The 27,360-nt window shown below is 36.4% G+C and overlaps 2 protein-coding genes, 1 long non-coding RNA gene and 1 pseudogene across 3 annotated transcripts; 3 read left to right on the top strand and 1 right to left on the bottom strand.

Annotated features, from left to right (window-relative positions):
- The first annotated feature begins 221 nt into the window (after positions 1 to 221).
- Positions 222 to 6,657, top strand: LOC8276540 (annotated as a pseudogene).
- An 8,460-nt stretch (positions 6,658 to 15,117) lies between these two features.
- LOC8276539 lies at positions 15,118 to 19,497 on the top strand. The gene is made up of 4 exons (XM_002525413.4): positions 15,118 to 15,558; positions 16,281 to 17,063; positions 18,123 to 18,163; positions 18,259 to 19,497. The coding sequence occupies exons 2-4, from the start codon at positions 16,811 to 16,813 to the stop codon at positions 19,267 to 19,269; spliced, it is 1,305 nt and encodes a 434-aa protein (XP_002525459.2). The 5' UTR covers positions 15,118 to 15,558; positions 16,281 to 16,810; the 3' UTR covers positions 19,270 to 19,497.
- Positions 19,498 to 21,304: 1,807 nt separating this feature from the next.
- LOC8276538 (expansin-A15) lies at positions 21,305 to 23,595 on the top strand. Its single transcript, XM_002525412.4, has 3 exons — positions 21,305 to 22,097; positions 22,184 to 22,496; positions 22,744 to 23,595. The coding sequence occupies exons 1-3, from the start codon at positions 21,971 to 21,973 to the stop codon at positions 23,045 to 23,047; spliced, it is 744 nt and encodes a 247-aa protein (XP_002525458.2). The 5' UTR covers positions 21,305 to 21,970; the 3' UTR covers positions 23,048 to 23,595.
- A 47-nt stretch (positions 23,596 to 23,642) lies between these two features.
- LOC107261751 lies at positions 23,643 to 26,624 on the bottom strand. Its single transcript, XR_001535661.3, has 2 exons — positions 25,905 to 26,624; positions 23,643 to 23,913 (listed from the first exon to the last, which is right to left on the bottom strand). It is a non-coding gene; the product is annotated as an uncharacterized LOC107261751 (long non-coding RNA).
- Between the last annotated feature and the right edge of the window lie 736 nt (positions 26,625 to 27,360).

Genomic DNA, 27,360 nt, shown 5'->3' with positions numbered 1-27,360 from the left:
GAGTTATCATCAAACGACCTAATTTTTCCGTCTGTTATTTTGTCTCCATTTGAGGTCAGTAGCTGTTGCGATGGTATTATTTGCCTGGCTTCCTCTCGTGATACGCTAGGTTGCATGGAAACACACAAAACGACACAACGTGGGAGTACGAGATTTTCTAAAAAATTAGAAAATTAAATGTAAGAAACATTTATTTTTGGTTGTGAGATGTGTCAGAAGAGCTTTCGAAGAGTTTCGGTTCGAAACATATGTCCGATATGAAAAACGTAACTCATTGTTTCGGTGCAGGTGATACGTATGAAGCAGCAACGGCCTGACCGACCAATCTGCGTTCCTGACGACATGAGCTTCTATGTAATGACGCTAAGATCAAATATTTGGAGAAAGATTCGTGTTGGCTGTCCGTACATCGCCTTATTTCGAGACCAAGCAATCCCTACAGCGCATGACCGTTGTTTGTATTAGTTTGTACAAGCTCCTCGAAAACTCTACGCCGATTGTGCTTATTGCCATTACTCTGGCGAAGGGTCGGTCACTGAAGTCCCATTGCCGCAATGGCATAGGGATGAGTTTAGTTTGTACTAGTTTGGGCTTTTACAAAGTTGCATCTCTTGTTCCAGCTCTGACAAAACCATCATTGTTTTAACATATGAATAATGAAGGAAGGAGAGCACCAGGAGAAACTTGGATCAAGCCTATCACCTTTCCATTGAGCGATTACAAGGGACGGGGTCATATTAACAGGTTAAAGTCAGCATTTATTAGTAAGAATGGTGCTGTTGTGTTGAATGCTGAACTCCCCAAAATTATCTGATTCTGTAATCAGATACAGAGAACTTATCTGCGATCCAAAGCAGGGTACTTGCAATCAATTTCGGGTTGCCAGTATTTCATACTGGGAAGATTCTGAAGTTTATAAAATCACCGTTAGTCTACTTCTACTTTAATCTTATAATTTGGTCGTGTTTGGTTATTTATAAATGAATTTCAAATAGAATCTTGCTGAAAAAAATTCTAGTGTCATTAATTGTGCGTGTTTTGCCAATGCTATGCTCCAAACTGCTTGATCAATTCCAGTTTTAATGTAATTTAGGTTCTTGATTATCATGTGTAACATCTAATTGCTGGTCATTACATCAATGCCTTAAGTTCTAGCTGTCAGCAGGACACTTGAGAATTTTAGTCAAAATGTTGAAATATGTAAGTTATGACGCTGTTCATTACGCTAGGAGCTCTTAACTATCTTACTAGTCATTTTCATTTGCATCTATCTCCAGTCTTTCACTAGCTATCAACAGGTCGCCATAATCTTAGGTATCGTGTTGACTAGAACATATATAAACCCAATCCTCTTTAGATTTATTAATGAAAAGGTTAAGTGTTACAAGAAATGATATTTACATGCTACTATGAAAAGCAAACATGGTATCCAAGTTAATAAGCTAGAGTTCTTTGGGGCAGTTTGAATTGTCAATCTCCATGTCTAAAAAGGTGACAGAATTGCGGTGGTGAGAGTAGTAAATCAAGCAGATGTTATGGCAGACAAGATTGGTGAAGATACTCTATTTGATTTTTACTGCATAGATTTCACTAGAATGGGTTATTTCATGTTGACATCCCTTCCACACTGTTAAAAGGCAACAATCTTGCTTTCTTTATGTGAAATTTAATTTTAGAATCGACATTATTGCTCGCTTTCTATGAAGTTTCACTACTCCGTTCTGGGTCCTACTCCTACAGAAAAATGAAAAGTAAGACTACCTTTTTTGATTTTTCGGCAGACTTTACTTACTCGTGTTTCTTTTCTGGAACACAAGAAATTTCAATGAAACTACATTTTATCCACTTATATTAATGCTTGAAGGTAACAGTACTGTGAAAATTAAAACTTGATAAATATGTGAGGGACCGGGTTCTTTTTTACCCTCGCCGTAAAAATGATAACTTAGCGACGGAATAGGTGAAAAGATTATCTAAATCTGCCTATTTCCAAGAGATTTTGGAGTTGACTGTGTTTCCTAAAGGAAAATGGAAGGTGAGACGTATACTTGTTAGAACAGAGGCAGTTTCGGTGAAATTTACTTCACTCTTTCCCCCTTTATAGGTCAAGATTTGCAGGAAATCTCATTGTTACATGTCTTCTTCCATTTGATAATTTATTAAAACTAGGCCATCCTAGCTGTGTTTCCTTAGTCATCTTCTCCCCTTCCATTTCTAGATATTCATTATATATTTGCCTTTTATAGTTTAGTGTATTCTCTTTCCTCACAAAAACGAAAAGTAGAATTATGGCTTCATCTTCGTTTTCATCATCCACTTGTCAATGGAAGAAATATGATGTGTTCATTAGTTTTAGAGGCAAAGATATTCGCGATGGTTTTTTAAGCCATCTTCATGAAGCATTGCGTCAAAGCCAAATAAACGCCTTTATAGATGAAAGCATTGAAAGAGGAAAGGAAATCTCATCATCTCTTCTGAAAATAATTGAAGAATCACATGTTTCCGTTGTTATTTTCACTGAGAATTATGCAGATTCTCCATGGTGTTTAGATGAGCTGGTGAAGATAAATGAATGCTGTAAACTGAAGGAACAGGCTGTTTTTCCAATTTTTTTATCACGTTGATCCGAGCCATGTTCAAGAGCTCAAAGGAAGTTTTGGTGATGCAATTGATAAGCATACACAAGATTCAATGCTTGGACTAAGTAGAGATTGCTATTTAGACAGGGGCAGGGTGGATAATTGGAGCCATGCTTTAACAGAAATATCCAACTTAGCTGGATGGGATTCACGAAATTTCAAGTAGGGTTTCTTTTCCTCTTCTTAGTAACGATTTTTTCTTTTAAAAATAATATAAAAAAGAAAGCTTTTTATTCTTACTGTTGATTCCAACTTGCTGTGTTTTACTATTCATTTGGCCAGGCCAGACTCCAAATTAATTGGAGAAGTTGTGAGTCAGATTTTGGAGAAATTAAACAATGTGATATCAAGTTATAATTGCGCTGATGGCTTAGTAGGAAATGACTCGAGCGTCAAAGCTGTTAAGTCATTATTATGCCTTGAATCAACAGATGATGTGCGATTTGTTGGAATCTGGGGCATGGGAGGTATAGGCAAAACGACAGTCGCTAAACAAGTATTTAATCAAATCTGCACTCGATTCCCACGACGATGCTTTGTTGAGAATGTAAGGGAAAAATCAGAAAAGTATGGCAAAGATTATCTACAACGGGAAATTCTTTCAACCACAGGTAATGACAATTTTATTATGGGCATGCCTATTATGTTGTCCCCTCTTATTTGGAGAAGGCTATTACAAGGAAAGATTCTCATCATTCTTGATGATGTGAGTGATTTGGATTAGATAGAATTTCTGGTAGGAAATCGTGCTAGTTATTGTTCAGGCAGTAGAGTTGTTATAACTAGCAGAAATAAACAATTGCTTAGGAATATGGATGCCAAAATATATGAGGTTAAGAAGTTAAATTACTTGGAAGCTCTTCATCTGTTTAGCTCTCATGCATTTAAAGGAAACCATCTGAAGAAGGAATATATGGGATTATCGCGCATGGCAGTGACTTATGCTGGTGGCATTCCATTAGCTCTAAAGGTTTTCGGCTCCAATTTGTATGGCAAGAGTATAGAAGAATGGGAGGGTGAGTTGGAGAAACTAAAAGCTACTTCCGACCAGAAGATTCAACGAATGTTGAGAATAAGTTTCGATGGATTGGATAAGAAAGAGAAGGAAGTATTTCTTGACATTGCCTGTTTCTTTAAAGGGGGGGATAAAGATGCTGTCACAAAAATATTAGATAGTTGTGGGTTCTTTGCAAAATGTGGAGTTAGTCATCTCAGTGATAAGTCTCTCATAACCATTTCGAGCTCCAATACTTTGGAGATGCATGACCTGCTGCAGCAAATGGGCAAGGATATTGTTTGCGAGGAGAAAGAACTTGGACAGCGTAGTAGATTGTGGGATCCTAAAGATATACATAAAGTATTTACAAGGGACATGGTAGGATCTACTTTCTTTTCCATGTTTCATTTTCAGAAGAAACATATTCTTGGATATAAATGCTTAGTTACTCTTGGCTTTTCTTTATCAGGGGACTCGGAGAACTGAAAGCATATCATTAGACATGTCTAAGATTGGAAATATGGAACTAAGCTCTACAGCTTTTGTGAAGATGTATAATCTTAGATTCCTCAAATGTTACGTAGGTTTTTGGGGAAAGAACAGAGTACTTCTTCCTGATGGTCTTGAATATATGCCAGGGGAGCTGAGATTTCTCTATTGGGATGAATTTCCTATGAAATCTTTGCCATGCAAATTTCGTCCTGAGAATATTGTTGAACTTCAAATGAAAAATAGCAAACTTAAACAACTGTGGACCGAAAATAAGGTATGCTCTAGTGAGCTTCTCTAGATAGAAAATGCTATTTGTTTCAATATTTTTTCTATATTAATTTATTGTATTATTATTTATTTTTTTTTAAATTTTATCACAACCTTTTTCTTTTCCAAAAATGTCTGCTTTATATATAATATGCACTAATATTGTAGCAGTAACTTCATATCAGTCAGTATCATAAGTTGATAAAAGAAGTGTAAGAAAAAAAATATTTAGGAATTTAACTTCTTCAAATTTTAAGTTGGAATGCATTAATTTCTTTCCTTTTTCTGTCATTTGTAGGGTCCTCTTACAAATTTGAGACTTATCGATCTCAGTTGGTCTGTGGATCTAATCAGTATTCTTGACTTGTCCACAGCACCAAATCTTGAGGAATTAACTTTGTGTGGTTGTTCAAGTTTGGTTGAGATTCCTTCATCTATTGAAAATCTGAGCAATCTGAAACTACTGGATCTAAGCGGTTGCAAAAATCTTTGTAAGATACCAAGACGCCTTCCCGTAAATATCACAAGATTGAATTTATCTAGAACTGCAATAGTGCAACTGCCTTCATCAATTGGGTATCTCTCCAAACTCTGGGAACTGAGTTTGGAATCATGCATAGAGCTAGAGAGTCTTCCAAACAGCTTTGGTGAGTTGAAACATCAGTGAATGCTCAAAATTGGCACGTTTACCTGACAACATTTGCAATTTGAGAACTCTTCAAGAACTTTCTTTGGAAGATTGTGTGAATCTCAATGGACTTCCTGAGAAGTTGGGAGATTTAGAATCACTGGAAGCTCTTAATGCATCACGAAGTGGCATAAAGACATTACCGTGCTCCATTAATCGGTTGAGGCGACTAGTGCGAGTAACGCTAATTGATTGTCATATGTCGGAATTCCCTGTCGGCCTATGCTCTATTACATCACTGAAAGTATTACAATTAGAAGGGAATGATTTCGAGATCATACCTGAAAGTTTCAAGCAGCTTAGTAATTTGGAACACCTTAGTTTAAGTTAAAATATTTACCTGAGGTTCCGTTGTCCCTAAATAATATTTTTGCAAGAAACTGCACGTCCCTGGAATCAGCTTCATTACCATGGACAAAAGATACAGAGCGGCACTATAGACGGGATTGGAGGCGTTTAAACTTTGCTAATTGTTTCAATTTGAAGAAGGTTGCCTGTAGTGATTTTACGGACCATCTATTGAATATATATCAGGTTTCTTTCTTTATCTTTAACTTTTAACTATCATACTTCTCTTTCCTGGTGATTAGATTTTTGATGATTTTCTTGCTTATACAGGACGGTCTCAAAGTGAGGACTCTGTGCATTCCTGGAAATGAAATAGTAAGGAGGATGAAGTATCAGAATAACAATGGATCTTCCTTGTGTTTTAGACTGGAGCGGCATGACTTGAGTCGCATAGCTTTTTGTGCTGTTGTTGCATCTAAAGTGTATCCTCCTCCTCGTGAATTTTATATTGGGTGCAGAGTTATATTCACAGATGAGTCTGGACTAATCCGGGTCAAAAGTTTCAACAGTTTTTCTAGATACGGCTGTTCTCAATACGATATCCAATCAGAACATGTATACCTTTGGTGTGATCCAGACATTGAATTTGACTCCGACAACTGTTTCACCGGGGCCTCATTTGAATTCTATGTTTATGATGATCTTGATGATAATGTGATGGTAATTAAGTGCAGGGTTCATCCAATATTCAGCCTGGTAAATAAGAGGAAAAGGGATCAAGATGACGCCGATGAGAAGCATCTGGAAGAGAAACCTTCCTATAAGAAATTGAAAGAGGCGTAATCAAAGGCGTTTTGATTTCCCGAGTTTTGATTTGTGACCCAAGGGTTAATCAATTTGCTTCTGCTAAATCAAGAAACTCGTCCTACTCCTATGGAAATATTTCGTTAGGCACACTTCAGCGGCTGCACGGACCAAATGATGGCAGAATTGCATTGATGAGAGAAGGAAGTCAAGCAGCCATCAGGAACAATGTTTTGGCGGACAAGACAGATTGGTGAAGCTTCTTTCCCTATTTGTTTCATGGAAAGGCCTGCGCAATGATGCTGAGAGCTGTATCTTAGAGTGTAATTGTGTATCTTCTGTTAGCAGTCATGTGGATGTTAATTAGTTAGAGTTGAGCTAATAAGCAAGAGACGCGTGGCAATTGTAGCTGAAATTGTAACAGTCCCTGCGTGTTTTGATCATCCAATAATATTGACAATACAAGAAACGTATTCCTTCAACTGTTCTCTCTCACTCTTTCTCTCTTTTGTAACAAACTCTTCATCCTTCTCCATCTCTGCAACTCTTCTTCTCTCCTAGCTTCTTATTTCCGCTGTAATATAAATAGTTTACGTATATTTATTAGTTTTAAACGATAAAATTATTTTTAATTAAAGTGTTTACCATTACATCCATGCAATTTAATTCTTTTGCCTTGTAGAAAAGATAAAAGACAATAAATAAAAATAAAAGTAAGACACTGCTGCTTTCTTCTTTTTTTTTTTTTCTTTTTATCAATTAATAACAGTATAATATATTTTGTTCAATGCTACAAAGATAAGTGCTATTGATAATACCCTTTATAAGAACAATCTTGAAAATAAACCTGATTTTAAATGGTTAGTTTGAGTGAATATGATTATAATATTAGCATTAACATATTTACTTAGTAAAGACATTCTTTCTTTTTTTTAGTGGACATCACTCCTGATTCTTTTTTTGAATACGAAGGGAGATACCCCGAAAGAAAACAAAACAGCAGAGCCTCTTACTCTTCTAGGCCATTTGATGCCAAGATTACCATTCAATAACGCTTGCACCACCAAAGTGGGAGCTTGATCATAGAACACAGTACCTCTATCATGAAGTAAAAGACGCATTGGCCAGGCCATCCACAACTTGATTACTCTCACCGATGAATGTGAATAACTTTAACCATCCAGTCTCTCCCCAAAAGATCCATACACATCGACACTAAGTTTGAATGCATAGATATGCAGTTATCCAAATTACTTAAACCAATGAACCACAAGACTAGAATCCACCTGAAGGGTAATTTTCCTTAAACCCTTATCCCAAGCCATCTTTAGCCCTTGGATAACGGCCCAGAGCTCAGCCTCAAGAGCATTACAACTACCAATATTAATAGAAAAACCCCCCATCCAGCAGCCAGTATCATCACGGCAGTAAACCACCTCCACCAGCGTTGCCCGACAATTGCTTAAAACAACCATCAGTATTTAATATTACCCAACCAGCAGAAGAGGGTCCCAACCAATGAGCTGAGTTCTCCTACTAATCTCTTTTCCAAACACACGGTTACTAGAAGCAAAGGCTGAGACAGTTTGACCCAACCGATCTTATAGCTCAGAGATCTATGCCCATTCGCAGAAATGTGATCATTCCGCCACACCCAAATCCACCAGGCAATCACACAAAACAGTTCATCCCAGTGACAATTGTTATAGGCTTCGAACTTTGACGAACTTTGACGAAAGATTATGGAGAATCCAAGGCTGCAACTCAAGGGAACTTTGGCGCTCAATCTCGCTAGGCTGAAGAAAAGTTTTCCACACAATAGAAGCAAGAGGGCAGTCCCTTATGTCACGTGCCCACCTCGCAACCAGGCAAGGAAGGCTACCGATGCACCGAAAACTGCCCAACGAATGCCCGTATGGACGGACACGGCCGTGTTGGTTTCAACACTGCCCGTGTTTCCAACACGTCCAGGAGCACGCCCGTGCTGGATGAACCGAATTGGGAAGGAGCTAGAAACTTCTGGAGAGCACGACCACAGTAGGTAACACGGCCAAGAACACCAGACCGTGTGCCCAACACGCCCATGAAGGCCAAACCGTGTTACCAACACGGCAAGTAGCACGGCCATGTTCTAAACACGGCCTAGAACACGGCCATGTTCCCAACACGGCCTGGAACACAGCCATGTTGACGGACAGGGTGAAAACTATAAATAGCTCTTCCATGATTCATTTGAAGGGAGGAAAAGAGGGAGAGTGAAAGTCCATAAAAGGGAACAAGGGCAGAAATAAAAGAAGAGTGTGTGGGCACAAGGTGTGCCAAAATGTAGCCATATAGAGGGAAAGAGTGTTGCTCTACATAGAGCAAAGAGAGATGCTCTATATAGAGATAATTGTAGGAGTAGTTATGTAGATTAATACATGTTAAGTTAGGAAGAGAGCTTGTGTAAAGAGAGAGTGTGCTCATTGTAAGTGTAAAGAGCTTTAGTGTGAATTAATCAATACAAGTATACACTTTCACAACTCTTGCGTCTCTTTGTGCCACTTTCGTGAATTTACTTCCGCTAGCGTATTTGCTATCATTCTACCGGGTTTGGCAATCAAGGGTAGGCTGACTAGCTATCTTGACTTTCGGGGAAATCAAGTAAGCTAGGCCGCATGTGGGCAAGGTTTTGGTTAGAAAACAAAACTCACGTGACAGTTGGTATCAGAGCAAGGTTCGAGACAAAGCCAAGTTCGAGACAGAGCAGGTTGGTATCACGCCACAGTTGGAAGTATAGCGCGGATAAGTTCTTTGGGAGAATTCTTGCACGAGATAATGGCCAAGGTTGGTGAACAATCTACTTCTACCGCTCCTCCTACTCCAAGGGAAGGAGGAAAGGATAGCGGAAAGGGCCGGAGGGATAAGTCCCGAGACGTAGTTGGCGCGATGGAGGAAAGGCTAGTCAAGGGGAGACTGCCATGTCCGATTGGGTTAGGATCGAAGACATGGACCTTCGCATCCAGAAGCCAAAGTCCAAGGGGGACGATGTAGAGCTTCGCGAGGAGATGGAAGGTGCCTTAAATGATTCTCGCCGACAGTTTATCGAGGGACTATGAGGCTCCTAAGAAGTGGACCTTCGCATCGAGAAGCCAAAGTCCAGGGGGGACGTTAGAGAGCTTCGCGGAAAGATGCAAGGTGGACCTTCGCATCCAGAAGCTAAAGTCCAAGGGGGACGACGGAGAGCTTCGCGAGGAGATGGAAGGTGCCGTAAATGTGCTCGAGGGACAATGAGGGACAAGAATTGGACCTTTGCATTGAGAAGCTAAAGTCCAAGGGGGACGATGGAGAGCTTCGCGGGGAGATGCAAGGTGCCTGCAATGTGGCTCTTAACAAGTTACTTAGCCAATACTTGGAGAAGGTTGATAAGCTCGAGGGAGCTTAACTTGTGCAAGACCGCGTTGGCAAATAGTGGGGGAGCGCACGTAGTGACGATTCACAGAGTCGATGCTCCTAAACCAAAGGCCTTCGGTGGGGCTAGGAGTGCTAGGAAAATCGACGAATTCTTGTGACAGTTGGAAGGATATTTTGATACTTTGAGCATAGTGGACGACGCCATCAAGGTAAAGTCCGTATCTCTCTCTACTTAAGTAATATTATTACCAAGATGGAAGTACGAAGGAAGTGACGAAGGTGGTGGAGATAGAGGGAAAATCTTCCAAGGATGGTAAGGCTTCATGCAGGGATAAGGACAAGTGGAAGAAGGAAGACAGGTGTAGTTCTTCCCCGAAAAAGCTTCCCTGCTTCATCTGCGATAGACCTCATCGTGCATATGAGTGTCCAAAGCGTGAGAAGCTTGGAGCATTAGTGATCACCGAAGAGGAGGAGCAAGAAGAAGAACGAAGACTTGCTTCCCTTCGACTCCTCAATGCTATCCAAGCTAAAGTGGAGCAAAAGTCTCGTGGTCGAATGTACATGGAGACGAACATCGGAGGTAAAAGCATTCAAGCCATAGTAGATACCAGGGCTGATACGATATACATGGCGAAGGAGGTGGCTGACTCTATAAAGCTGCCTTATGAAAAGGAAAAGGGCTTTATTAAGGGCGTAAACGCGAAGAGGCTACCTATCATTGGCATGGCGAGAGGGATTAACATCGGAATAGGCCAATGGCAAGATAAGGTCGATATCACCATTGCTCCTATTTGATGATTAATGATTTTATCTTGGTATGGACTTCCTCGACATGGCGAAGGCATTCTTGGTTCCTTACGCCAACACCATGTGCATAATGGAGAATGGCCAACCTTGTGTTGTGCCGATAAAGAGGGAGCTAAGCCAAGACAAAATGGTATCGGCCATACAGCTCTCTAAAGGAGTAAAAAGGAAGGAGCCAACCTTCCCAGCAACCCTCAAGATGGAAGGAGGTCCTCTTGTTGAGGGTGCTATACTTTCAAGCCCTATCCAAGGCATGATTGACGAGTTCGAAGATGTTATGCCGCCTGAGCTGCCGAAGAAGCTTCTTCCGCGACGATAGGTGAACCACGAGATCGAGCTGGAATTGGGAGCCAAACCACCCGCCTTTGCATCCTATCGTACGGCGCCTCCGAAGTAGGGGAACTAAGGAGGCAATTCAAGGAGCACATAGAGCTTCGAAGGCTAGGGTTGAAAGCATTGAGGAGTAACGAGCTCTATATCAGAGAAAAATGCTCATTTGCCCAACGGGAAGTGGTATTCCTAAGGCGTATTGTTGGCGATGGAAAGATGGATGGATTAAGGGTGAAGGCCATCCAAGAATTGGGAGCTGCCGACCAAGGTGACCGAGGTGAGTTCTTTCCTTGGTTTGGTGAACCATTATCGGGAGGTTCATCAAGGGCTATTCTTCCATTGCTACTCCGGGTGTATTAAGGAAGGGTCGAGCTTGGGAGTAGTCTACGAAGTGCCAACAAGCCTATGAGAGGCTAAAAGAAGGCCATTAAGGAGGAGCCTGTCTTAGCACTTCCGGACCCTACGAAGGCACGCGAGACCCAAACCGATTGGGCAAACCGAGAGGATCAGTGTACTCTCGGAACTTTACTTGAAGCACTATGAGAGTGCCAATAAAGGAGATTGGCGAAGCAGCTTGATGATGCCCAATTCTGTTACAACTTAAAAAGGGCAAGTCTACAGGCAAAAGTCCTTTTAAGATGGTTACGGGCAGGCAACCCTACACACCAGGTACTCTTGCTTTGATCTGGACAAGCCGCAGTCTACCCGCCTTCAAGCTAAGGGAGGAATGAAAAGAGCAAGCGGTGTTGCTCGAACCTATTTTGGAGAAGGCATTCAAGCAAGTGAAGGAGCGGGCGGACAACAAGAGGAGACCAATGGAGTTCAAGGACGGGGATAAAGTGCTTGTCAAGTTATACTGGCATGGCAAAGACGGCAGACTTCATTGGAGACTCCGGAAAAGGTATGATGGACCTTTCCCCATTAATAAAACGAGTGGGAAAGGTAGTAAACAGAGGTAGAGTAGCAAGGTAGATCTTCCACAAAGGCATCAAGATCCATCCCGAGCATGTTGAAGCTTTACAAGGAGGATCATGATGACCCAAGCCGGGGTAAGTCTACAAGAGCTCTTTGGAAGGTGCGGGCTCAGTAGGATGAAGAGGTGGACTACATCATCTCCCATCGTAAGGCGCCACAATCCAAACAACCTCCCACGACGGAGTTTCTTGAGGAAGGGACTCCCCGGAAGTGAGACAAGTTGGGAGCTGATTCGTGATTTGTGGCAACTCGAGGAGGAAACCAAGAGCTTACGAGGAGAAGGCAACGAGGGCGTTGCCGGATTGAGTGGGGGAGAATGTCATGTGCCCGCCTCGCAACCAGGCAAGGAAGGCTACCCAATGAATGCCGTATGGACGGACACGGCCGTGTTGGTTTCAACACTGCCCGTGTTTCCAACACGTCCATGAGCACGCCCGTGCTGGATGAATGGAATTGGGAAGGAGCTAGAAACTTTTGGAGAACACGGCCACAGTAGGTAACACGGCCAAGAACACCAGACCGTGTGCCCAACACGCCTAGGAAGGCCAAACCGTGTTACCAATACGACAAGTAGCACGGCCATGTTCTAAACACGGCCTAAAACACGGCCATGTTCCCAACAAGGCCTGGAACACGGCCATGTTGATGGACAGGGTGAAAACTATAAATAGCTCCTCCATGATTCATTTGAAGGGAGGAAAAGAGGGAGAGTGAAAGTCCATAAAAGGGAACAAGGGCAGAAATAAAAAAAGAGTGTGTGGGCACAAGGTGTGCCAAAATGTAGCCATATAGAGGGAAAGAGTGTTGCTCTACATAGAGCAAAGAGAGATGCTCTATGTAGAGATAATTGTAGGAGTAGTTATGTAGATTAATACATGTTAAGTTAGGAAGAGAGCTTGTGTAAAGAGAGAGTGTGCTCATTGTAAGTGTAAAGAGCTTTAGTGTGAATTAATCAATACAAGTATACACTTCCACAACTCTTGCGTCTCTTTGTGCCACTTTTGTGAATTTACTTCCGCTAGCGTATTTGCTATTATTCTGCCGGGTTTGGCAATCAAGGGTAGGCTGACTAGCTATCTTGACTTTCGGGGAAATTAAGTAAGCTAGGCCGCACGTGGGCAAGGTTTTGGTTAGAAAATAAAACTCACGTGACACTTATGACATGAAGAGGATCGTCATAAACGTTACCACAGCTAGAGCAATAAGGATCCGCAGTAAATTTTCTCTTACATCTCTCAATATTGCACATAATTTTACCATGGCAGAGCTGCCAGAGGAAAACTCCGCATTAATATCACCCATACTGAGAGATAAGAGAGTAAGCGGATTTAACTGAGAACAAGCCCTCTCGTTCTTCTGCAATTAGTAAATGTAAGTTTTATTTTCCATTTTAGATTTTATCACATACAATTTACTTAATTGCTAAAAAGGAATAAAATACCTTGCGCCTTGCAAAAGATATTTAAATTTGTCTGTTACCATTGATTATAATGTTTGTTTTCAAACCTGCTATAAGCATATTCATTCTATAAATTTAATATTTTATTAGGGTGTGATTCTAAAATTAGTATAAAAAGATACCTTCGTAAATATATCATATCAATAATCATGTGTTCGAAGACAAAAATGATGGATATATTTATTAATACCACCTTATTAATTTGATTAGTTTAATTTATTAATTTAATTTAATAATAAATAATATTATTATTTAAATATAAATTTAATTCTAAAAATTGAATTCTATTAGAATGTGTAATAATTAAATATAATTAACATTCTAAAACTCTTATTAATTAAATCGGCATGGCTAAAGAAGATAAAAAAGATAAAAATAAATGTAAAAGAATATGAATGTGGCATTATTGAACTCTTATTATAAAGAAAAAATAATAAAGTATTTTTAACTATGAATTGACTTGTGGAAAAAGACGCAAATACACATTTCTTTTATTTTTTTATTATTATTTTTAATTTTTTTATGGAATTGTAAAGACAATTTTTTTAAATAAAGTTGTGTGTTTATTATATAATACATGTATATATTGAGAAAGAAATAGAAAAAAAGTAGAAATAATAACTTATATTTAAGTACAACTAATTGTTTACTTGTGTTATTATTATTTTTATTATAAAATTAAATTGATAGATATAATTTAATAAAATATTTAATATTTAATATTAATTTATAAATATTTTAAAAAAATAGCAAACTAACTATTTTTAAATATTTTTATTCTCTTATAATTTTAAAATTTTATTAGTATAATAATATAAAATTATTTTAAAAATACTTATTAATTAATTTTAGTATTATATAACTTAATAATATAATTGATATTACTATTTTTAAGATTAAAAATTTATTATATAATTAGAAAATTAATTTATTATTAAAAATATGATTTTTTAAAATTAGAATTATTATCTAATTAAAAATTAATTTATTAGTTAATAAATATTAAAATATAATTAATATGCTATATTTTTAGAATAAGATTAGTATCATTATCTGATTATGAAACTATTAATTAATTAATATAATATTTAAACATAATAAACATGTTATGTTTTAGGATTAAAGTAAGTGTTTAATTATGAATATAACTTATTAATCAATAAATTAATAGAAAAACTATAAAATTACAGATAAGTTTGAATCCTATGTGTCAAAAATAGTACACATGTCAAAATAAAAATTATATATGTCAAAAATTAAGCACACGTGTCAAAAAATTTTAGGTTTCAGAAATTAATATATATATAGATTAATTGACTATATTATACCGGTTATTGTATTGCATTATTAAGAATAATTTCTAATTTAGAAAAATAAAATTTATTTTTATTTTATGAAATTTAAATAAACACTACCAATAATAAATAAAACATATTTAATAACAACTTAATAGATAACATACTAATAATATTATATTAGAAATATTTCAAATCTTTCTAATAAATTTTTTAGTATTTGGCGATTTCTTAATATTATTAGTTAATTTGTTAATTAAACTTATAAATTAATAATAAAATATAAATAATAGAATATTTTTAAGATTAAAACTATTATCTAATAAAAACTAATTTATTAATTAATATATTTTATATAAATTTATATAAAAAACACCATAAATATGAAAACTAGAGATTCTTACTATATTTACATGTTAAAATTATTAAATTTTTATAACTCAACTATATAAAATATAAATATAGATTTTTCATATTTTTGATCATATAGGACTTATTATTGCACTGTGACATTGCCTATAATGGCATTTTAGCAGTAAAAATATAGCAACTCCAATTCCATAACTTTTGGCTGAAAAGAATAAAAAAGTCCCATACCAGACAAGGTATGTATTGAGAAGTAAATCAAATAACAGTATAGTTTGACAGTTCATTTGGAGGCAAGCAGATGATACACTTACACAGAAGGCTCTCTGAGTACAAAGATTTAAGATTTTATGTTATTTATAGTAACCTTATCAATCATCATATTTTTCATGTCCAGATTCCTACATTGTTGTAATAGATTACATGACACATACATTCCAGTATTTCTTTTTATTTTATTTGAAATTTTAAAATAATCCAAATTCCAAAAACATTTGTCAATCATGCCCATCCCTTTCAAGCTCCTCCCTTTTGCTTTCTCTTTCTCTTTTCTTTTGTCTCATCTTCTCCACAAAAGTGAAAAGAATATATTTACACAATTATTCACTTAATTATTATTTTTATTACTATTATTTGTATCCACCACTGTGCTTCTTCAAAGCCCAAGACCTAGGGTTTCGTTTTTCAAAAGTCTGTTCCTTTATTTCCTCCATTAAAGCTTAAGATTTAACTCTATCCAGTCTCTGTTTTGCCATTTCAAGGTACTTTCTCTCTTCACCCATTAATAGTTTTATGTGTTTTTGTTAAATTTATTGTCTTTTGTGGCTTATGCAAATAATTTCTGGGTGTTTGTTGTACTCTGCTGATGGTTATTCGTGTAGGTTTAATTTTTTGCTCATTTTCTTTTTCAATTGGTTGCTCAATTTCATACTTATATTTTTGTGGGTATTTTTCCAATTTGTGTATCGTTTTGTTAGGATGTCGTAGGTGCTTACTGGTTTCTGAAGGGTAGATTTTTGTGTTTAGAAAGATTTAGTTTTTTGGTGGTTTTGTGATTCTAGGTGATCGTATGTATTTTTAGAAGATTTTATTTCTTTAGGGATATTATGATATTATTTCTTTCAGGAGATTTTCCTTTTCTGGTCGTGATTAGAAAGTAATTTTTTAAGATTCTGAATTTGCTCATATTGTATTGATGATGTAATTAGTGTAGTGCCTTTTTGGTGTACCTTGTAAATGACTATAAAACGTAATCTTGAGTCTGCTGACTGTTCAAACATAATTATACTTGTCTGTTTACAGTTTTATGCACTTTTTAAAGGGCCCTTTTGTTATCCTGGAACTTGTGTTTGGTACTTTTTTTAATGATTTTTTTTTTTTCCCATATAATGAATAGTCTAGTATTTGTGAATTTAATTATTGTTAATTATCTAATTGCATTATTCTGAAATTTATTGGTACTTTGTCATTTTGATTATGTCAGGTGTGCTTTTAAATTGGTTTAGTTGGGTAAATGCACTGGAGAAGGGCCGATTTCAGTTAGATGCAGTGAGAAGCTGGTTTGAGAAAGTATCTTACCTTTTGGCGGCTGTATTAGCATGTCATAATTTGAAGAAGTGCTATTATATAGTTGTGTCAAATCTAAAGAAGGATGGAAGTTTGATAGCATCCTATGTCAGGTCCAGAGCATTGGGTAGCTAGTACCTTCAATGCTTTCTAGCCTCATCTTGTACGGTGATGCTTGGCTGCAGTTTCTAATACTATTGGTTCCATTATATCCTACTTAGTATCTATCTTTGTGAATGTGGAACTTCATTTGCCTCTAAACATATATAACTAGACTAAGAGACGACCCTTCTGTGCTGAAAGAAAATAGCTAACACGGGTGCTCTTTGTTGTGTGGCCGCTGGGCCACATGGAGCAAAGTCACCTACAGGTGGTAGGGACTCTTCGAACAATCATGGCGAGCCTCATTGGCGGACAAACTCTAGTTTCTCACCTCCTCCATTGAGGATGTGGGATTGCAGATTGCAATCTGATGGTTTACCGCATGGATCTCATGGAGTTCATGGTTCGTCATTATCCTCAAACAGCAGAGGAAGCAGAAGTTGGATTGCCAGTGAGCGATTAACCAATCATCACCATTCTGTCTCTGATGGGGTGCTATCTTATTCTGATAGCCTGCCTGATAATGTTCAGGAACCTCGTTGGACATCGCCAGTGCAAAAGTTTAATTTAGGCGAGATTGCTGCTTCAAGTGTGGGAGGTAATTAATTATGCTGTTCTCCAACTATATAATGCTGACTGCCTGAATCTAATTTGTTTCTGTTTACAATCTCTTTTCCTAGTTGGGACCGTTCTCTCTCTTCCAGCCTGTTTAGCTTAGCTTCTTTTACACCTCATAAAAAAGTAATAATTTTATTCAAAGACTTGAAGCTATGGCCATATAAAAATAATAACTTCATTCCAAGATCTCAGGTTGCCATGATGACAAACTTTCAGATAAGTGCATTCTCTTCATGATGATCTTATGGCCATGTTGAGTAAGATCTTGTGAGATATTTGTAACTCGATGTCAATACTGCATTCTAATGGATGGATAGAACCACATGTGGCCCTAGATACTCATTAGAAAGCTATCTTCTGTATTATTCTCTGCATTTTGAATAATGGTTTGAAATTTGGATGCCGTTTAGATCTTAAATGAGATTTAGGTATCAGGTGCAATAGAAGCATCTTCTGTGTTTTGCTGAAAACATTGCAATATTCCACGAATTAGGAGTAGCATCCAGGAAAGTTATCACATAATGAGACATTGGAAATGTCTCGGGATCCATCCAAGTATCAGGTTATTTTCTATACCTTCATATATTGGATTTTCTTTTTCTTTTTTCCTTCTTTACTTGGGACGCACTTCCACCATGTGTTGTAGAGAAATAATTTACAGGTATTGGCCTTTAAACGATTCTTACTATCAGGAAACACGTCTCAAGTGAATTTTTCATCCTGGTACTTTTCATGTCATATTTAGAAAGAATACGACGGTCGTCGTTAGCCAGTTAGCTTTCTGTACACTTCATATAAACAACAATTGCTTTTGGGAAGATAAGTATTGATTAGGAAATTGGGACATTCTAATTGTTATTTAGGATCAGGTCAGTTTTCTGTGCTTGTTTGATGTACTTGTATATTCATGAATATGATGACTTTGATGTTTGTAAAACCCTGCGTTGTTATGCTTTCCTAGTTTTGTGCTAAAGATCGCATGAACTTGTTTTTATTTATTCTTTATGCAATCTATTATTAACATTTTTTGAATTACCAGGATCAAGACCCCAAACCTCTTGGTTTCCTTCCTCGACTGAGGTGACTTTTGTTCCAATGTTTGATTTAATTGTACTATCAAATAAAAACAGATTTTCTTACTTAACATTTTCCTATTCTGGTATTTCTTGTTCTAGAGGCAATTTATTCTTAGAGCCACTGCATCTTCCCCTAGTTTTGGGTCTCCATCCTCACTTTCTGAATCCAGCCATTTGGAATCAACTAGCAAGCGACCTTTTGCTTTCTCCAACCGCAACTTCCCAAGCCGACGCTCTTACATGTCAAAAGCTGTTTACCCCCTAGTGTTTCGCAACCCAGTGTCAGATTGTGAAACCTTTGGTGATGTTGATATCAGCAGTATTGGTAGGTTGACACCTGGTGAGGATTTGACATCGCCATCTCGTTGGCCTGATAATAGTTCAAGTGCCGAGTATAAGTTCCACAAAACCCTTACTGATCTTCAAAAGTTAGAGACATCTCCGGAACCCAGCGCGAGCTCTAGAAGAGAGGGATTTAGGTGGAGTAGTGCCAGCAGTTATGATTTGGGGCTTGATGGTGACAGGTTTGATGTAGCAGAGCACATGGATGCGGAGAGCCTGAGGTCACCTAGCTGTGCTGTGCCGGATCAGAAATGTGGAGTTTGCGGAAAACTTTTGTGGCAGAAGTCTCCCTGGAGTTCACACCGAATCATGAGAGGTGGTGACATGCCTATTGCTGGTGTACTACCATGCAGCCATGTGTTCCACGCTGAATGCTTAGAACAAGTGACTCCAAAGACCCAGATTCATGACCCTCCCTGCCCCTTGTGTTTTAGAACCATTGGAGCAATCGAAGAATCTGCATCAGTTTCGGAGCCCTTGCAGGTAGCCTTACGGTCCATGAGGGGGAGCAGAGGGGTTGTGATATCTGAGGCCCAGGGGAGTCACACTCATAATGAAGCCTCTACTCACATGAAGAACAGGTTAAGGAAAAACTGGCTTCGGGCAGTGCCACAGAGGAATTATAATGGTTCTTCATTAACGAATCGCCTTAAAAGGCATTTCACATTTGGGGGGAAAGGTAAAGATATTTTCAGTACTAAGGTGTTCTACAAGAAGGGTTCGTCTTCTAGCCAGGAACCTGTTCGACCCCAAATGTCTATGCAGTAGTCTCATGTATGTATATCCTCTTGCAAGTAGATATGAAGATCTATCTCTTTGGTGAACCTCTCTCTCTCCAAGATATTTTTTCAAGTTTCTGAGGTCCACCTTTCGGAGACATTGTTAAGAACCATCATGTATGCAACTTATTCCATCATATAAACTGTGTGGCACATCTTTTTTTTTTTGACGATATCAGCAGTTCTATAAGATAATCTCTGACCATATTTTCTATAACATGTTTGATATACTAAGTTCTGGTGTTCATGGATCTTAACTCCTATTGTTGGAAGTCCCAAGTCTTATTGGTTCAAGAGATGTTGCCAGTTCAAATTATCTGAGGTCAGGGCGTATGGCCATTCTTTAGATTTCTTTTTCCAGTGAGTGTCCACTTCTTTCGTAAATACCAGTTGGTTGCATCATTTCACCTGATATCCCCTCTTTTTAAAGTATAAACACGCTGGCTTCAACACTTAAGAGGCTGATACCACAATTCTACAGGGAAGTTAAGTGGGATTTCCATATAGTGTCCAGTGGTTTCAAAAAGCGTGCTACGAAAGTACCTTTAGAGCTTCATGTGGCTTCTAGTTGGACACTCTTTGTAAACCATGAGGGATAATCTGATGGGGGCATATTGTAGGTCTCAACTACCAAGGTATCTTTTTAAGTAGGTCCACGTACTTTATTTTTTCAACTCACACTAGAGAGCTTAAACGAGTGGCCATGTGATCCCATGTGCAGTTTGGAATATAATCCCAACTAAAATACCAAGCTTTATTTATTGACATGCTTTGATATGATACGATTGTTCTCTGAGGACTTGTTTATCTTTTGTGGGGTTGGTATATTTTCGCTATAGAGCCAATGGAATCTTCATGTTCTGGTTCTTTGATTTTATCATTTTTCTTTAACCTTTGGAATATACTCCCGGTGCTTAAAGCTTGATGACAAAGGGAAGGAATGCTTATGTTTGTTGTCTATGCCTAATACCAAATTTCCCTTGCATAAGATTTTTGACCTTTTGTGTACAGAAAGCGATGGAAAAAATAAACCTTTTATTAGGTCCATAAGTCCATCTGCTTATCTCATAGAGACGACGCACTGCACTCTTTTTGGTGAACTAAGACGAAGTTATTTGTTTGCCTAACTTCTTACATTTCAATGATTCTGCTAAATATTTTGGCTATTCATGTGCTAGTATGTTCTTTACTAGAGAGAGCATCATATTATGTAACTTTGTGATGTCTCTTAGCATTTGGTCTGGCTCCCAAATAAACTCTAAGAAGGCAAAGAAAAGCAGTTTGTTGCATGTCCAAACAGACTTACCAACTCACTTGGAATCTTTATCTGTTTTGACAACTTCATGATCTATATTATATGGATTCTATTAGTTCTTGGAATTATTTCTCTGAATAGATCTGCCAAATTGCTTCTAAAAAGCACACAATTTATGGTCGAGAATGATTGCCAGTGTTGACGTTAAGAAGTGTAATGTATGAAAGCTCACATTAGTCTATGGTAATTGAGTGAAATTTACAGGCCTTGAAATGATGAAAATAAAGCAAAGGAACAGACTTGTACAGAAAATCCGCTGCTGTGATTCGAGTATCTGCATACCCTTATCTAGAATCTTTAAAATTCAATATTATAATACTCTATTAAGCTGTAAAGATCCAGATTCAGCATGCAACTATTGAAGTATTACCAGATGGACACAGCTAAGACTGCTGAAGGAAGAGGAAACACTAGGAAATATCATGATGACAGAAAATGGCAGAGATGCACATTTCTGCGTAAATATAATTGATAAACATTTTCTGTGCGTGCAAATTTTCAGTTGTCGGATCAACTTTCTTCAACTCCATCTCCATCTTTTAAACAATAGGCCGCAAAGCAATTGAAAAGGCACAATGTAAATTAAACCTAATAATTGTCTTTTGAGTGATAGCAGTTTTTATTTCTTGTCTCTGCACCATTACAGCAGCACCCTTCTTATCCATATAACAAGATCAAGATTCAAAGAACTTAGTCGGCAGAGTCCTTTCCTTTTTTCTTTTTTTTAATCTCTCTAACTTCTACAGGCATCCAATCATTTTTCTTCCAAATTATACAAAACTTTCCTACCACATGCACACCTATTAGAGATTCCCTGTAGGCTTTCATAATCTCGATAGGGAATATAGAATTAGCAATGCAACAATAAGATAACAAACAAAGTTTTTTCTAATCCTTCTTTTACTAACTTTAACAGATGTTAGCAAGGCATAATTCAATCTAACTTTAACAAGACAAAGTACATAATGCCAATCAATGGAGATAAGGCATTTCTAGAGGTAGTAAAGAAGAGTCATGCTAATATAATACTATGTTAAGCTTACATATTCCTAACATTTCTTTTCCCTAACCATCACATCCTTTTCCAATTTTCTTTTTCAAGAAGGCACAAGAGTGACAACTCCATAAAATGCTAGGCATAGAAGAGGTGTCACTTATGCCTTTTTTTTCACAATAATTTAATCATTCACATATAAGTTGATAGCTTGGCAGCATTATTAGTACATGATTTGTTTATTCTCGCATGTTTCCACTATGCACTTTTATAAATACAGCTTCTTTCCCCTCTACATCCCTTATCCTCTCCCTACCTATTTACTCCTGCAAATCCAATCTGATTTCTTCAACTTCACAAGTCCTTTTGTAAGCACAAACCATGGGTTTTGTTGGAATTTATCTACTTGTTTTTCTAGCCATTTCCAAAAGAATTCAAGGTTATGGAAGTGGATGGTCTAGAGCTCATGCTACCTTCTACGGAGGAGGTGATGCTTCTGGTACAATGGGTAAGAATCAAATCTAATCAGAACCTGTCATTAAGCATTTCCTAATATAGTAGTTCCTGGCTTAAGTAATTATTGGTTTGCTGTAGGGGGAGCTTGTGGCTATGGAAACCTTTACAGCCAAGGATATGGAACAAGCACAGCTGCTTTGAGTACTGCTCTATTCAACAATGGACTAACCTGTGGAGCATGTTTCAAAATCAAGTGTGTAAATGATGCCAGGTGGTGCTTACCAGGTTCCATCATTGTCACTGCAACAAACTTTTGCCCTCCAAATAATGTTCTTCCAAGTAATGCAGGAGGCTGGTGCAATCCTCCTTTACAACACTTTGATCTTTCTCGACCTTTTTTTCAACACATAGCTAATTTCAAGGCAGGAATAGTCCCTGTTCAGTACAGAAGGTAAGATACTACAATCTTCATGAGAAATAATAATAATTATTATTTTAATACGGTCTCAGAGCCTCTCTGATCAAGCAATTGACGAGATTGTTAGGTTTGAACTCTGCCAGTAATGACAGGCACTCAACCACTGGGCTTGTGGCTCAATGGCAAACAATACAGGCCATTAAATTATATAACTTGTTTGTAACTTTAAAAGCTTCAACAGCCAAATAAAAGTCTAAAAATATGTCTGTTATGCTTGCAGGGTGGCTTGTAGGAAAACTGGGGGGATAAGGTTCACTATAAATGGTCATTCATACTTCAATCTTGTCCTTGTAACAAATGTTGGTGGTGCTGGTGATGTTGTATCTATCTCCATCAAAGGATCTAGAACTGGTTGGCAGCCAATGTCTCGCAACTGGGGCCAAAATTGGCAAAGCAACTCTTATCTAAATGGTCAAGCACTCTCTTTTAAGGTCACAACAAGTGATGGACACACTGTCATCTCCAACAATGTTGCTCCCCCTAACTGGTCGTTTGGCCAAACCTTCACTGGCAGACAGTTTTAGCTCTGATATAGTCTAGACCTGAACTAACCAAATCAACTTCAAAATCTATACGAGTTTCAAAACCGCTACATCTAATTAGTGCTGATCAATTAATTATGTAAGCACTTTGAAATGTGTTAGTTTGTAATATAATGACAATGGTGTCATATTATAGCAATGCGGGACCTTTTAGCCATGGCCCCAAATGCTTTTGTTGCTGTACTTCAACCCTATGAAAGGGTTAATGATTTGTGGTGAAAATGGTCTCTACCATTCTTCTTTCTCATGTTCTTGTAGAAATTGGAAGAGTTTCACCTCCTTAGTTTTGAGAAGGGAGGGTCAGAAAAATTATATTGATTACCCTGTTATTTTTCAGGTTTGTGGGTTATTCTTCATTGTATTTTAGGCTTGTAGCTGGGAAATAAGTAGCGTTGATGGTATGGACAGGAGGCGAAAAGTTTCCTTTTCAGAATGTAGTGAATGATGTATACTGGCTTGGAAGTTTCTTGCTGGGTTGGACACTGTATTGTAAACTAGTTGTTCAATAAAATATGTTCTCTGTCAAAACATATCAAACATTAAAATTCGTGTGGCCTAGAAAAGTTTCCTATACTTGGTCAAATAATGGAATTGATTTATTAATCTTTCTTTCTTTAACATTTGAATTTCTCTTAAAATTTATACATAATTGATAACTGTTACTTTTGCAATTTTACAATGGCAATAAAAAAAAAAATACAATATAATAAAAGACAAGAACAACAAAATGGCTGTTCAGCTTAGCCGAAAACCCTAACTTTTATCAGCACCAGAAATCAAAATCAGCTTCATGCGCGAGAATCCTGAGAACAGATGCAAAGGGGCAAGCTTTGTATACTAATCCTGACCTGCAATTATAAAAATTCAAACTTCATAATAAGCAAATGCAATCTATCAAGAAAAGAAGAAAAAAGAAACGTAAAAATCAAAAAATTTAAATTTGTAATATGATTGATTAGCCTGCGAAGCCATCACTGCCCAGTCGATGAAACGAAGTTGGGCTCTGACCGCAGGCAGTCTTCATCGCTAAGATTAGACCTCAATATTGGGCCAAAACAAACCCTAATATCTCTAATCTTCACATAGCCGCCGGCAGCCATACAAGAACATGGAAGGGTGGCTGATGGAATGAGAGATTAGGGTTTAGCCTCAAAAAAGAGAGCCGTCTCTCCGCTCAGATAAGATCAAGTAGTGATTTATTTTTGTGCTGTAGGGTTATCACATTGTTATAGTGGCTGCGTCTATGTCACCTTCCTCATTTGCCCTCCGTATTTAATGAATATTACGCTGGTTTCAGGTATCTTTTTACTTTTTGTATTGAGGGTAGTTATGGAATTCGAAGTAGTATTTAGCGAAGAAAAACTTACGGCGTGTTTGGTTAAAAGGAGAAGAAAATCTTTTTTTATTTATTTAAAGTAATTGTTTATCTATTTCCCTGAAAAAATAAATTCTTGCTTATTTAACATCTTTGTTTCAATATTTATGAAACTAAAGCGATTCGATATTCTTTTCAATGTGCTGATTAAGGCTGTTTCTAAATTAATTACTGTTAAGTGTTAAAAAATAAATTTTTAATTTTTAAAATTTAAATTTTTTATTTTTTTTAATAAATTAGTTTGTCAAAATTACTTTTAGAAAAAGTATTGATCTTTACTTACTTTTTTGTAGAAATAATTTTTAAACTCGAAATATTAGAATAAATAAAAACAATTTTAAGAACTTAAAGAATAAAAAAGAATTCAAAATAATTTTTCAATATCAACACCAAACAATCCCTAATCAACAAGTAAAGACTAGCTTATTACGAGGGCTAATTTTACTTTCTTTGTTTTTGCATATTATATTAGTTATCTATAACATTTTAAAAAATATATTTTTTTATTATTTTATTTTACAATTTTATAGTAAAACCTCATTTCGTTAAATTTCTGTAAAGAAATCATTAATTATATTTTATTTCATACTATTTATCCCATGATTGTTATGTGATATATAAATTACCTCTCATATTTTATTTATTGCACTAAAATTCCCTTTACGTTTTAAAAGTAAATGTATTTAAGGATCTAAATTGATAAAAAAATATAATTTGATTATTAAACTTCTTATCAAAATTACAATTCTACTATAAAAAAATTATTAATAATAATACTTTCTATTTTATTTTAACAATTTAAAGTTAAATTATACAAATTTTTAAAATTTTGATTAATAAAAATACTTTTAAGATATTTAAATTTAACTAGAATTTAATTATACTAAAATTAGAATAATTAAAAAATACTAATTAATTATCTTTGTACAGACACTAAAATTAATCTTTATATACAAATTACACAAGAAAATTTTCGTATAATAAATAAACTATAAGAGACAATTTGTATATTACACTATAAATCATTGGCAAATAGTATAAAATCAAACCTAGTTACTGATTGTTTAACAAAAATTTTGATAGAGTTTTTAATATAAAATCACGAAATAAAAAGATGAAAAACTATAATTTTTAAATGTCATGAGATAATTAGTATATTATAAACAAACATATGGGCTGAATAGTAATTTACCCTTATTATTATTATTAAAGGGCATAAGGTACAAAATAACTGTTGAACTAATTGGAAATGTTCAATTGAATGCTCATATTTTAAAACAGCTGAATGTTGCTCTTCAATTTTTAAAAAGTACAAATAAGCCTAATTCTTTTCAAAATGGTTCAATTAAACTAAAATAATAGATAACGTCGTTAAGTCCTCTGTCAGCTTCCTTTTTTTTTTTTTTTCTCTTTCAAAAATAAAATAACAGATAAACAAATTATATTCCTTTAGAAAAAAATCACCTTCGATCCCAACCACTGCTAAGCAGCACCACCACTACAAGCCAATCACCACCGTCACCTTTTCACCATCACTGGCATTGATCGCCCTCACCATCGCCATTGCTGTCGACGTTCATTTCATTCCCACTACTTCCTTGCGTCACCTTTGCCACCAGTGTTGTTCATCCTCGCCGCAAAAGGTTGTTTATCGCCTTCACTGCTACTTCTTGCGTTGCCACTCGAACAACAGTGTTACAAGTGTTGAATTTTGCCACCTTTTCAGCAAATTCACCCAACTAAAAGTATCCAAACACTAAATGAAAACTACATCAACCTTGCACATACTTCTACTGACTTAAAACAGCTGACTATTAGCCCAAACTGTGTAAATTCTAAACCAGAAGACAACAATTGTGAGAGCAACAACAAAAAAACATTTCCCTAGCAGCCTAGACCTCTTAATGACAACAAAAATTAATTTACTTACCTAGACCTGTTAATGACATCAAAAGAAACAAAGAACAGGAAAAAATATCGAACAAGAAACTCAAAAATCCAGGACGTGTTGTTTCTTTGTTTATTTCATGAAAAAAAAGACATAAAATCAACACAGATCAAAGGGATAAATGCAGAAATTAAGCTCCTAAATCACAAAAACACACAATCTGATAATCATTTCTTTAGAGAAGAGGGAATTAAAAAGAAAATCAAATCCATGCGGGTGAGAGGGAGCTGCGTGAATTTTACCTGATTAAAGAACTCCAACAAGAAAGTTAGGGAGAGTGAGAGAGAGAAGTGAAAAAAGACTATTGCGTGACCATCATTTGATTTTGGATTTTACGTTTTTGATTATGAAATTGGAAAGAAAGAGAAGTGAATATATTTCCTGTGGAAAGAACTTTTATTTTTGACCTCCAAAAATGGAAATGAAAACTCTCCTTTTCTTTTTCTGTTTTCTTTTATGTTTTTGGTTCATTCTCTTTCTTCACTTAGATGTGTCGGATGGAACTGTATATCAATTTGATATTAAAATTTTAATTTAAATTAAAATAGTATTAAAAGTATAAAAAAATATATCAATTTAGTCTAAATATCCAATTTCCGACAATAAATAGTAACGTGGCAAGCTGAGAAGGTATATTCCGGTTGTTTCGCCCCCTCAGCGTGTGCCACATCAATTAATTTTGTCTCCTCAGCTTGCCACGTCACCATCTATTATCAAATTGATATACAATTCTAAAATTTAGTACTAGCCGAGCAATTTACTTAAAATTTATCACTATTAACTATTAGATTTATTTTTACCTTTTAGAAAATTAAAGAGCAGCATTCAGCCATTTTAAAGCACGAGGATTTAATTATACATTTCCAATTAGTTTAAGGACTTTTCTGTCTGTAATTCCTTATTATAGTAGAGGATGATTTTTCTTTTGTCCATCTCTAATTTATCATATATACTATGCATGTCAACTAAGAG

The sequence above is a fragment of the Ricinus communis genome, chromosome 10, assembly GCF_019578655.1.
Source record: "Ricinus communis isolate WT05 ecotype wild-type chromosome 10, ASM1957865v1, whole genome shotgun sequence".
In the NCBI taxonomy this organism is placed as follows: domain Eukaryota; kingdom Viridiplantae; phylum Streptophyta; class Magnoliopsida; order Malpighiales; family Euphorbiaceae; genus Ricinus; species Ricinus communis.
This window is presented reverse-complemented; position numbering and strand designations above follow the sequence as displayed.

Excerpts from the sequence above, each read along its gene's own strand:
- LOC8276538 (XM_002525412.4), top strand. The coding sequence starts at position 21,971 with ATGGGTTTTGTTGGAATTTATCTACTTGTTTTTCTAGCCATTTCCAAA. Across the intron at positions 22,098-22,183 it reads TGATGCTTCTGGTACAATGG|GGGGAGCTTGTGGCTATGGA; the intron begins GTAAGAATCAAA and ends GGTTTGCTGTAG. Across the intron at positions 22,497-22,743 it reads GTCCCTGTTCAGTACAGAAG|GGTGGCTTGTAGGAAAACTG; the intron begins GTAAGATACTAC and ends TTATGCTTGCAG.
- LOC8276539 (XM_002525413.4), top strand. The coding sequence starts at position 16,811 with ATGTGGGATTGCAGATTGCAATCTGATGGTTTACCGCATGGATCTCAT. Across the intron at positions 17,064-18,122 it reads TGCTGCTTCAAGTGTGGGAG|GATCAAGACCCCAAACCTCT; the intron begins GTAATTAATTAT and ends TTGAATTACCAG. Across the intron at positions 18,164-18,258 it reads GGTTTCCTTCCTCGACTGAG|AGGCAATTTATTCTTAGAGC; the intron begins GTGACTTTTGTT and ends TTCTTGTTCTAG.